Consider the following 11,618-nt stretch of genomic DNA (forward strand, 5'->3'; position numbering starts at 1 on the left):
TATTGATAGAAGTTCCATGTAAAATTGGGAAAAATATATCAGTAGTAGTAGTATACTATCATCTGCCTAACCTGGATAATGAAGCAGATTGTGAAATGCTGAAGTTGACTAGACAGGCTAATAATTTTGTCAACAGAATAATAATGGGAGATTTCAATTACCTACTATTACTTAGGTAAAAGGGTCATCAGGCCATGCAAGGGTGATATAATTTTTAGATGTCATAAATGACTGTTTCATGGAGCAGCAGATCCTGTAACTAACTGACAAAAGGGGGAATTACTTTAGATGTGTTTAAACGTAGTTCCCCCTCTTGCTAGACTTTGTGCAAGGGGCAGGGGCTGCTTGGAAACAGTGATCATAATGCAATCTAATTGGATAAAATCACCAAAGGGTGAATACTAAGTAAAAGTACTGCAGTAGCATTCAAATCAGAAAGGGATACTATGATGAAATAGAAAAAAACTTATTCAGGAAGAAACTAAAAGGGGCAATTGCAAGGATTAAAAATCTGCATGAGGCATGGAGATTGTTTAAGAATGGGCTCACCCCTACTTTGATAATATGTTTTTAGATTTTTTTAAGAATACTATCTTGGAAGCCCAGTTAAAATGTATTCCGTGAGTAAAAAAAAAAAAAAAAAAAAAGTCCAAGAAAGACCAAATGACTGCCAGCATGGGTAAATGGTGAGATAAAAAAAAGGCAACCTTCAAAATGGAAAACAAGCCCAAATGAGGAGAGTGGGAAAGAGCTGGCAAGGTAGTTGTAAAATATTAATAAGACTGGCTTAAAAAAATAGATTTGAAGCTTGCCACACAGGCAAAAATGAATAATAAAAACGTTTTCAAGTAGGTAAAAATCAAGTAGCCTGCATGAGAGTTAGTTCCACCACTAGATCAGTGTTTCTCAGCCCTTCCCTGGAGGCACACCTAACCAATTGGATTTTCAGGATTGCCACACAAATATACAGGAGACAGATTTGCATACTTTGCAGACCCAGTGAATACAAATCTATCTCAGGAATATTCATTGCTGCAATTCTGAAAACCCAATTGAGAATGGTTGGGAAACATTGCGCTAGATGCCCAGGTGATAAAAGGGGTGGTCAGACAGAGTGACTGCATGATTTACTGATGTTTGGCTTGTTCCTCAGAGAGCCGATATCTGGTACCTGTATGGGACAGCAAACTCTGTAAGGCCCCCCTCCAAACATAGATTTTTTTAACGACTTAATACTTCGAGATGTTTTTCTTATATTACCTATTTTTTTCTCCTTACTTCAACATCAGAGGTACATGTTTTACACATCTGGATAAAGACAAATAAATGCAAAATACATCTGTCCAAATCATAAATAGGACCTGGAAATTATAGCAGCCTTTATGTATTTGAAAATTAAAACCCAGGGAACAGAGCCCTTAGAATAACAATTTCCTGATGAAGGGAGTACTAGCTACAAATAGCTAGCCAAGAAATGTATTTAATCCAATAAGAAGGAATACAGTATATGATGATAAAAATACTGTGGTGAATATGTGCCTATCTTTGATTTTTCTTTGGGGAAAAAGTGAATATTCCTAAATAAGTTCTACATCAATCTTATTAACCACAGTCTCACATCACTTGGGGTTTTTTTGAAAAAAAAAAAAAGTCTTAGATTTGACTAGACTCCAGAAAACGGGCACTATTCTATTAATGTACAGTCAAAAGTCAAGTGAAAGTTTTGTGCATGAGTCTGAGAGGCATAGCAAGAGCACGTTGAAGCGTTTGATTCTTCAAATGGTTAGGAGCATTATTTTTATTTGGCTATATCTCAACTGTAAGGATTCATGAACTTTTTGAAATTGTCCAAAGAATTCAGTCTCTAAATAAGTTTTATTATATTATTGGTGTTTGCTTTGGTCAAACGATGTCAGGACAAGAGAGTTTCTATCTATTCTAAAATCGCATTTCGTTTCTTTGGTAAATGGTTAAAGTAATTGTACCTTTTTAGCTTGCTCCTCCATTGAGAGATTTTCTTAGGAGGCAGCATAATAATGTTTTAACAGTCATGTAATGGTTTGCTTAAGGAGTTCCACATAGGTGCAGATTTCAGAATTGCTTCGCACAAGTCGATACAAGCGTTAGACCTCCGCAACCCAAGCCCCTTCCAGATGTTCCCGGTAAGTACTGCGAGGCGGATCCGATGAAAATGTAGCATTAGTTTGTGGTGCAGAACTAAAGGGTGGTTAAACAGTGTCATTCTTGAAAAGCCAATAAAATAGTGCTGTCATATTTCTGATGACGAGGGGCAGGCGTGTTTCCTCTTTATTTCCCTCTTCTGAATTGTTTACCCTGTTTAACCTGCTACTGCTGCTTTAATGTGACCCTAACTAAGCCTGAGCAACTAAGGCGATCTCAGTATCATACCTCGGATATAGAGATTTAGAGAACACATCACACGGTCTGTGGGATCATGTGGCTGCACCGATGTGCATAAAATATCACCCCCCAATGTGTTGCTTTAAGCTTCACATTACACGATTATGTGTACATGTTTTTTTGTGGACAAGACCGTGTAGTGCACCTTACATTAAACATTTCTGACCATCCTGCCCACGGCTGCTAAAACGCAAGGAAAAAGCTGCAAACGATCCCTGCTTATTTCCCGATGCATTGTCGGTTCGCAGGACACAGGAGGAGGAGGAGGAGAAGGGGCGAGCAGCAGGAAGCCGTGGCGATAAATCCCTGAGCTCCTGCACGGAACATTTGCAATGGTAGCCGAAGCGCGGAGAAGTGCGGCTGACGTCCTGCTGCGGGCGGTGTCTCTGGGGCTGCCGCCAGGTTAAGGGAGGCTGAGGAGGTTCCGCACGGACGGCGGCTTCCCTGCTTGGAGGTTCACCCGCCCGGCGCTAGGACCCGGGAGGAGCCGGGGGGCTGAAAGTGAGAAGGAGAAGCGCCCGGGAGCAGCCTGAGCACCGTACTTGGGATTTTTTCTCCCACCGAAGAGGGGCTGTATATAAGGGCGAGCGCAGCCTCTCTCTAACGCATAGATTCGCAGTCCCTCCTAACTTTTGTTTTTTCTTTTCTTTTTCTTTCTTCCTTATCTTTTTTTTTTTTTTGCGTGCCTAACAGCTCGGACTGTCTGCTACGGGGAGCAAAGCAACCGCTGGGCAAGTCTCCGAGGATCGTGCACCGGAGACAGAAGGGTTATGGGGCTGCCAGCGTCTCCCCCTTCCAGCGCTAACTTCAAGAAGTAGACGAGAAGCCTTGAGGAAAAAAAAAAAAGAGCTGGAGTTGATGCAGATTTACTTTTTTTTTTTTTAATTGCAAAGCGCTGAAAAAATCTCCCAGGTAAAAAAAAAAAAAAAAAATCACTGGATTAACTCTTTCTGCTGTACCTAGCGAAGGGCTTCACCGGATAACCCTGCACAAATGAGATAAATAAACAAAAGAACTTGAGTTCTAAATGAAAAGAGGCTACAGCGAGTCCGGATAAATTCCAGAGTTTGCATCTTATTGGAAATCTTTTTTTTATGTTAAGCCCGAGGTGTTGGGGGATCCTCAGCAATGCCCGATGGTCGTTTCAGTCAAAGCTGCTCCAGCAGAGAGACGTTAAAGCCCGGTAGGTGAGGCATTCGCTCCACGATGGGCTCCTCCCGGGACCGGCCAGCGTGCAAAGCGAGCGAGTCCCACGCCCTGCACGGGAGAGCCTGCTTTCTCGCTCGATCCCCCTCTTCTGTCGTTTCACGAGGATGAGTTGGCCACCTTGTGAAACAAGCGGCTAGGGGGGGGGGGTTGCATCCCAACGACGTTCAGCCCGGGGGACCGCCCTGCAAAAGTTCAGGCGTTTGTGCCGGGCTTACGGGATCGGGCAGATCGGAGCCACGGGCGACCCCGAAGGACTCTAAACTGCGAGAGGGGTAAGTTAAACCCGAAGCGTTTCCATTGATTGCAGCCTTTTTTTTTTTTTGCTTTTGCTCAATGAGTGTCCGACGGCCCGAGTGATGGAGCAGCAAACTGGCTGTCCCCCAGCAGCTGACAGCCTGAATGTCTTTCAGACCAATGACTCTTACCAGGACAGAAACTGTAGCCACTATTCAGACGCCCCCGGGCTCTCCTCCTGGCAGATAATCCTGACCATCGTCCTGGCTCTTATCACCCTGGCCACTGTACTGTCCAACGCCTTTGTCATTGCCACAGTCTATCAGACCAGAAAGCTGCACACGCCCGCCAATTACCTTATAGCCTCCCTGGCTTTCACCGACCTTTTAGTGTCCATCCTGGTAATGCCCATCAGCACCATGTCCACAGTGACCGGCAAGTGGACTTTAGGCCAGGTGGTCTGTGATGTGTGGCTGTCGTCGGATATCACTTGTTGCAGCGCGTCCATCCTCCACCTGTGTGCCATAGCGTTGGACAGATACTGGGCGATCACGGACGCGGTCGAATATGCCAAGAAAAGGACTCCCAAGAGGGCGGCGGTGATGATCGTGCTGGTGTGGGTCTTCTCCATCTCCATCTCCATGCCCCCCTTCTTTTGGCGGCAGGCAAAAGTCGAGGGCGAGCTGTCCGTCTGCGAGGTGAACACGGACCACATCCTGTACACGATTTACTCCACGGTGGGCGCGTTTTACTTCCCCACCTTACTTCTCATCGCGCTGTACGGAAGGATCTACGTGGAGGCCCGGTCCAGGATCCTGAAGCAGTCGCCGAAGAAGACGGGGAAGAGGTTGACCAGGGCGCACTTGATCACCGACTCGCCGGGCTCGTCCTCTGTGTCCTCCGTGAACTCCAAGACGCCAGACATGGCCGGCGAGACGGGCTCTCCGGTCTACTTGAATCAGGTCAAAGTGAAAGTGTCGGATGCCCTTTTGGAGAAGAAGAAGATCATGGCTGCCAGGGAGCGCAAAGCCACCAAGACTTTGGGGATTATCCTAGGAGCCTTCATTGTCTGTTGGTTGCCCTTCTTCATCATCACCCTGGTGCTTCCTATTTGCAAGGAATCCTGCTGGTTCCACGCCTCCATTTTTGACTTTTTCACGTGGCTAGGATATCTCAACTCTTTAATTAACCCAATAATCTATACTATGTCAAACGAGGACTTCAAACAAGCTTTTCATAAACTGATTCGGTTTAGATGCACATGCTGAGTTTTGACTGCTGTGTTCTATAAAGCTCCTTGAATGCACTTATGTTGGGGGTCTAGCTCTACAGGTAGGTGCATTCTTCTTACGGTGTTCCCAGCTGTTCGGGTGTGGAGAGCCCAGTTCGAGATTTCTCCCAAGAGAGACCAAAGGCCCAACGCTAGCGGTGTGTATAGATGGGGGGGTGTACATTATATAGGGTTCCTGCCATATATATATATATATACCATGTTAAATAATAACTCTGCTGCACTGCAATCGTTAAGAGTGTCCTACATGAGCAGGCGCGCCTTGTGGATTTATGTCATAAAATCAGTAGCAGAGCAAATCCAGGATCTGGAGAGAGAGCTCTGGGCAAGGAGACTTTTACTTTTTGGACAGATTAAACTGCAGATATTGACGGGAAGGGAGCTAAGTTGTTTAGGTGACTTGCTATAGACATGTTTGCGTAGGGAATCTTAAAGGGAAAGGCATTGCAGGGCTCCAGTACGTCCTGCGTGTGTAAAACTGAAGGTTCAGGGAACTGCAGGGACTTTTATAGCTTGAAAGGTTCCCTGTGCTAAAAGTTTTGATTGGACAGAGCAAAAAAAAAAAAAAAGGGGGGAAAAAAAAGTTTTAGAAGCGCTTGCATCAGTGTAATGAATCATAAATCGTATGTTTGTTTTCGTGTTTGAAACTAAAAAGTAACTTCCGAGAACAGCCATCTAGGAGGGCGTGTGTGTTTACTGGAGGTGTCTGATCATTTCTCCGCAGCGGTGCAGCGGTTGTCAAACGGTGTCTTACCAGGGAAACGACGCGTGTGTAGATAGGTGCAGGGGCCAAAGCTGATTGTTGTTTTTTTTTTCTTTTTAATTTTAAACTCAGGGTTGCTGTAGGGTAATACCTATTGGTTGGTAGTTAATGGAGCTCATGATATGTAAATGACAGCGAGCTGCACACATTAATGCAGCTATTGGTATCAATTAGCGTTGAATTAGTCGGACCCTATGAGAAGTGCTGACATTATCTCAGTTCTACATTACTTATGTGAATCTGAGCATTGGAGAAAAAAAAAAAAAAAGAAACCCTTAAAAGCCCAGCTGCAGGACATCACGCATGCGGCTCACTACCATCATTTCCCTCTGACATTAAAGCTGGGTGGTATTAAAGGCCATGTGAACTGCCATGGTTCAAGGAAGTTGTCTTTTATTCCTTCCCACGGTCCATCCTGTTCATTCCACTACCGCTTGCTTCCAGACCAGTACACACTGAAGGTGGACCGGAGGGTTTTTTTTTTTTTTTTTTACACAAGCAACATGTCACAATTCACATTCCCCGCCATTTTTTACCCCTCTTGTTGTTCATTGTTCTCAATCCCCTTTGCTCCACCCGACTAAATTCCTAGAAATGATGAATATGGATCCTCTACACAGTATGAAAAAAAACAAAACAGAAAACTTTATAAATATTTAAGCAGCAGTAGGATTCTTGAGTCCACATATTCATATATGTGGTCTAAATGCAGAAGCAGAATTCAGATCTAAAGAGGTCTGAATAGATATGCAAGTTTTATTATAATCACACCTGTTGTTTTCTTTTTCTTTTTTTTTTAATCTGCTAAATTCACCTATAATTTAGGCATCACCCTATTATCCGTATAGCACGAATACCACACACACACACTGCGTTTTAGTTTATGCTGTCTGAGGTTTTCCTTGGGATCTGCAGAGGGATGACCCAAGATTTATTTAGAACCACAGTGGTAAGGGAAGATGAGGAGAAGGCTACAAAGATTTCACATGTTTCTTGAGCTGCTAATTTCAATAAAAATCAGAACAACAAAGGGGAATAATATTTTTGTAATCAGTTTAACTGCAAATGGAATTATTTGTTTTGTTTAACTATTTAAAATTCAAAGAATAAAGGAAGAAGACAGCAACATTCAATAATTCTTTACTCAAATATTTCACTTTTCAAGTTAAGAACCCATGACCTTTCTATGGCACTAGTATATTTTGTTAAAAAAAAAAAAAAAAGCTGGCCTGGTGGCTCACTTGGCAAATGCTGTGCACTGCCATGCAGAAAATCCCAGGTTTGATGCCTTGGTTGGGACGGGCTGGGGATGCTATGGAGACAGTATTCCCAGCTCCTGGGGGAGGGTGTAATGGTCCTTGCTTAAGGGTGACACCTAGTGGCTGGATTCCAGTTTCATGCTGAATGGCCTTTGGGAAAGCCCCCCAAGCCCCCCAAGCTACTGCTTTAATGGCTTGACAAAATCACAAAGTAGGAGGAGGAGAGGAATCCTTGGCTAGTTGCAAATAAAAGCTCATGGCACCAGTCCTGGTTCGGACTGAGCCGGAAGTAGAAAGGAGCTAGAGGAAATTGCTTTAAAAAGTTAATGATGACCAGAAGCCGTCATGCCACTCTAATCTTTTTAAATTCTACAAACAGAAAGAGGAAGGGGAGGGGTCTTTGTAAATCAGACCCTTGGGTCAGAAATCATAGTGTTCCTATGGCAAAACATCTAGGGGCCAATTTAGAAAAGATCTAGGTGCCTAATTTAAGAAGTTAGGTACTTAGAGCTTCCTAAATGAAGACTTTCCCTTCCTGAACACCTACATTTAGGCACTCATTTTCACTAGGCACTTACATTTAGTGCATAGATTGTGGGCATGGCTCGGTGGGAGTCAGGTTGGGGGAAGTAAGTTAGATGCCTATTCACTGATTTTCAGGACAAGGCACCTAATTTAGGTATCTAAGTTAAGATGGAAAAATAGCAGGACTCAGTTTTAGGTGACTAAAGTTAGGTTTGTTTGTTGTTTTGTTTTTAAGTACAAAACATAAGCACCCTACTTTAGCTGACAATTTGGCTAACTTTAGGCACCAGAAACTGAGTTGCCTAGGTCAGATGCTCAGCTTTCTTTGAATATTGGCATCCTATTTACTAGGCGAAAAAAGGGATCTGAGGATTGGTTTCAGAGTAGGGATCTTAAGAGAGACTGGGCAGCAATTCTATAGCTGAATTTTGGGTGTCTTGGGTTAGCTTAGCCTATGATCATAAACCAAAAATGAAAATCCTTAACCATGAGTATCAATAGAGGCAGTCAAAAGGAAAATTTAAACTTGAAAGTGAACGTCCTGTTTTAACAAAATAAAGGTTCTTCTGTTTTATGACTACTGTCTGCCAAAATGCTTTTTGAAAATAAGAACCAGTTTTATCCAAATTGAATAATATCTATTTTGTAGAACATAGAGTATACAATCTCTATATTTTTTTTCTTCAGAGACACTTTTATGTAAAATAATCTGAAGAATTCATTTTTTGACGCTTCCTCAATAATTCTATGAATGTTTTCCTTTTTGTCTACAGAATCAAGTCGATATTGTAAAGAATCACTGCCTGAAACTCCCCAACCAGAGTTGTCAGACTCATGAATGCTACTGAGCAAAAACATCAATACATACTGCCACCCTACTGTTCAGCCCTGCATTTCACAGTAATGACTATTACCATGACGTTCCTCAAATATTCACTCATATCAGATGCAAAGAGGGCAACTTCAAATCAATGCTTAGAATTGACATCTGGATTGTAGAAAACTAAGTCTTTCCATTGGTTTAATTTGCAATCCCGCCGTGACCGTTGGTTTTCTTTTTTATGTTTTCTCCCATGTGAAACTTTCAAATACACATTGTAGGGGTGTGCACTAAAGCACATGCAGTTGTGTTTGTGTTACTAGGATGTGTGTTTTTATATGTAGACTTGTAATTCCTTTTAGTAGGAAACATGACTGATTTTCCATGATGAGTATAGGGAGAGCATCTAAACTTTAGGAAGAAATGCCAGCTCATTCAAGGGTATAAAATGCAACTTCCTTTTGGTTAGCTGAGTAGAGATGGAAAGTAGGAGTGTGGAAAAAGCCAGATTTGTATTTCAGAATGAAAGTGCAGGCATATACTGTAGTGATAATGTTTTTAAAAGTTAGTAAATTGTATTGCATGTGAATCTAAAGAGTGTGGTATGTAATGATCTATGTAGCACATCATTCCTCTTTTTTTTTTTTATTTGCATCAGTTTTATTTATAAATGAAATTTGTTTTTACTTTGAAGGAAAGAATGAAGGGAAAGAAACCATGTCCTTTTGTTCTTGCCAAATTAAATTTAAAGTATTGGCTTTTTGACAACATTAGCTGCACACCCCTACTGCACTGAGCTCCTAGACTACATAAGTTTATGATTGACTGAAATACTACCTATACTGTCTTGTGTTGTACATTGTCAAAAGTTAAAACAGCTTGCTCTTTTAGAACAGCCATATCACCTACAAAATAAATGCCTAGAGAGCTGAATAAACTGATGTCAGACATAAATGAAATGTTGCTCTGATTTAATTCTCTTTGATATGTGTTTGAATTATTTCCTTTTGTTAAAAAAAACAAACCAAAAACAAACCCCAAGTAAACTCTGGTCCAGTATGGTCATTATAAATCAGAATACAAGAATTTGGGAGTAACTGCTAAGGTAGAACAATTCATGTTCTGGTTATCAAAAATATATGTATATATATATATATATATATATATATATATATATATTTATATACAGTATGTGTATTTCTGCAAGTAAAAGGCAATCCCAAAGAATATTAAATTGAAAAACATAAAGAAAACCACATTTACTGTGATCTTAACAGAATCTTGAAGCATTTACATTACTTGTAATACAACTTAATGGGTTAACTTGATTTTTTTTTTCAATATTGGACTTAAAGATGATTTGATGCATCACTTGAAAAAAATGATTGATGATGGCTACAATTGCCACCTGCTCTAGTTTTAGCAGAAATATTCAATCTGCCTTTACTTATGCATTTCATGTCTCCCTTCTACACAATCTCAAGTAAATCTAGGTGAGAATGAAACTAATAAAACCACAGCCTAGCAATGCAATGGCAATAAGCACAAAGCAGTAACAACTGTAATAAGTCCATGCACTGCATCACCTAAGAATGGGATGCCTTTCCAGGGTTATTAGGTTTGAAGGGATGTCAAGATGGATGTATTAGAAATCTGCAATGCAGTACAAGCTGTTTCTGAAGGGTTAAAGACCATTTCCCTACTGCTACAGAATTAACTAAACAGTGGAGGACAGCTAAATCTGAACATTTGCTAATAAAAGCATACTTGTTTTTGCATAAGAATTCCTGACTTGGATGTGACTTAGTTAATAGAAATATAACAGACATGGATATCTGGGTTTCAGTTAGATTTTAATCTCTGGAAATAAAAAAAAAATTAATATAACTCGATTTGGTAGTAGGGTCATGTTTCTTTAAGTCAAAATAGTAAGGCCTCAGATTTTATGGATACAAAAACAATATCTGAGGATCAGTTACTTTCATCCTTTCATTTTTGGAAGTATTGGAAAAAGTTATCTTCTAATTAAGGTCAGACCTGACAAGCAAATATGTGGCTCAGTGTTGCTTCTACAGCAAAACTGGGGGCTATATCAAATACTACCTTCTTGAAACCATACTATAATGCTGAACAAATTTGAAAACATGGAAATTGATGCACTAATTATTTATGAAAATTAAAAACGGAATGAATAGTTAATCCAACAGGTCATGAGGGCTACAGGCCCCTTAGTTTTCCTTGTATAAAGAATAATGCATTTCCATGTGCAAGACTGAAATGCCAAGCTTTCTTTCATTTGCACTATGACAACATTGTGCTGCTTTGTATCAGTCATGTTCCCACATATATAATGTTCCCAAACTGACACAGCTTACCAAACCCTTTTTCATTTGCGAGGTTGGAAAAATGTAGTTTTCTTGAATCTGTCCCCCATCACCCCTCTCCAATAAACGACTTTAAGAACAATACAGTGTTGGAGAATTTTCTTTCATTTTTCTTCATAACAACACCCTGCCTTTTTTTTTTTTTAATTTTTGTAATGGGAGGTTGAGTCATGGCTAAGTTCACTGGTCATAGTAGCCGTGACTAATTTTTAGTAGCTTATAAGGCTACTGTGGATAGATCTGTAAAACGTACCCTTGAAAGTAAGAGTGTCAAATGATCATTAGCATTGATATACCTGTCACCTGCTCCCTGATTAACAACACCCTATTCTTCACCACAGTCACATTGCAAGTCCCATGGATATCTTGCCTCCAGAAGACATTGCATATAACAGTGATTTGCAGGAAACAATGATCTGCATTATTCCTTGAGGTACCATGTTGCCTTTCACTTGCAATACCTTTGAGAATAATCCTAAAATGAGAAGGATAAAGATATCTTTTACATTTTCTAGGACTTGTAAAACAACAGTGGTGCAGAGTTCCAGCAGCTGTAGTGGTCTGGAGAAAACTTGATTCTTTGCAAGCTGTGCTATCTTCTATTGGACCAACAGAAAAGTTAACCAAAATGCTGATGCTTAAGAGTTTTCAAGATCACGTAGAATGGCATAGCTCTAATTTTTTTTTTTTTTTTGCAACCCCCCAAATAATT

General features: G+C 40.8%; 1 protein-coding gene across 1 annotated transcript; it reads left to right on the forward strand.

The window, feature by feature from the left end:
- Positions 1-3,964: 3,964 nt before the first annotated feature.
- HTR1B (5-hydroxytryptamine receptor 1B) lies at positions 3,965-9,548 on the forward strand. Its single transcript, XM_029595579.1, has 2 exons — positions 3,965-5,196; positions 8,476-9,548. The coding sequence occupies exon 1, from the start codon at positions 3,987-3,989 to the stop codon at positions 5,130-5,132; it is 1,146 nt and encodes a 381-aa protein (XP_029451439.1). The 5' UTR covers positions 3,965-3,986; the 3' UTR covers positions 5,133-5,196; positions 8,476-9,548.
- The last annotated feature ends 2,070 nt before the right edge of the window (positions 9,549-11,618 follow it).

This window comes from Rhinatrema bivittatum, chromosome 3, assembly GCF_901001135.1.
Source record: "Rhinatrema bivittatum chromosome 3, aRhiBiv1.1, whole genome shotgun sequence".
Taxonomy (NCBI): domain Eukaryota; kingdom Metazoa; phylum Chordata; class Amphibia; order Gymnophiona; family Rhinatrematidae; genus Rhinatrema; species Rhinatrema bivittatum.

Excerpts from the sequence above, each read along its gene's own strand:
- HTR1B (XM_029595579.1), top strand. The coding sequence starts at position 3,987 with ATGGAGCAGCAAACTGGCTGTCCCCCAGCAGCTGACAGCCTGAATGTC.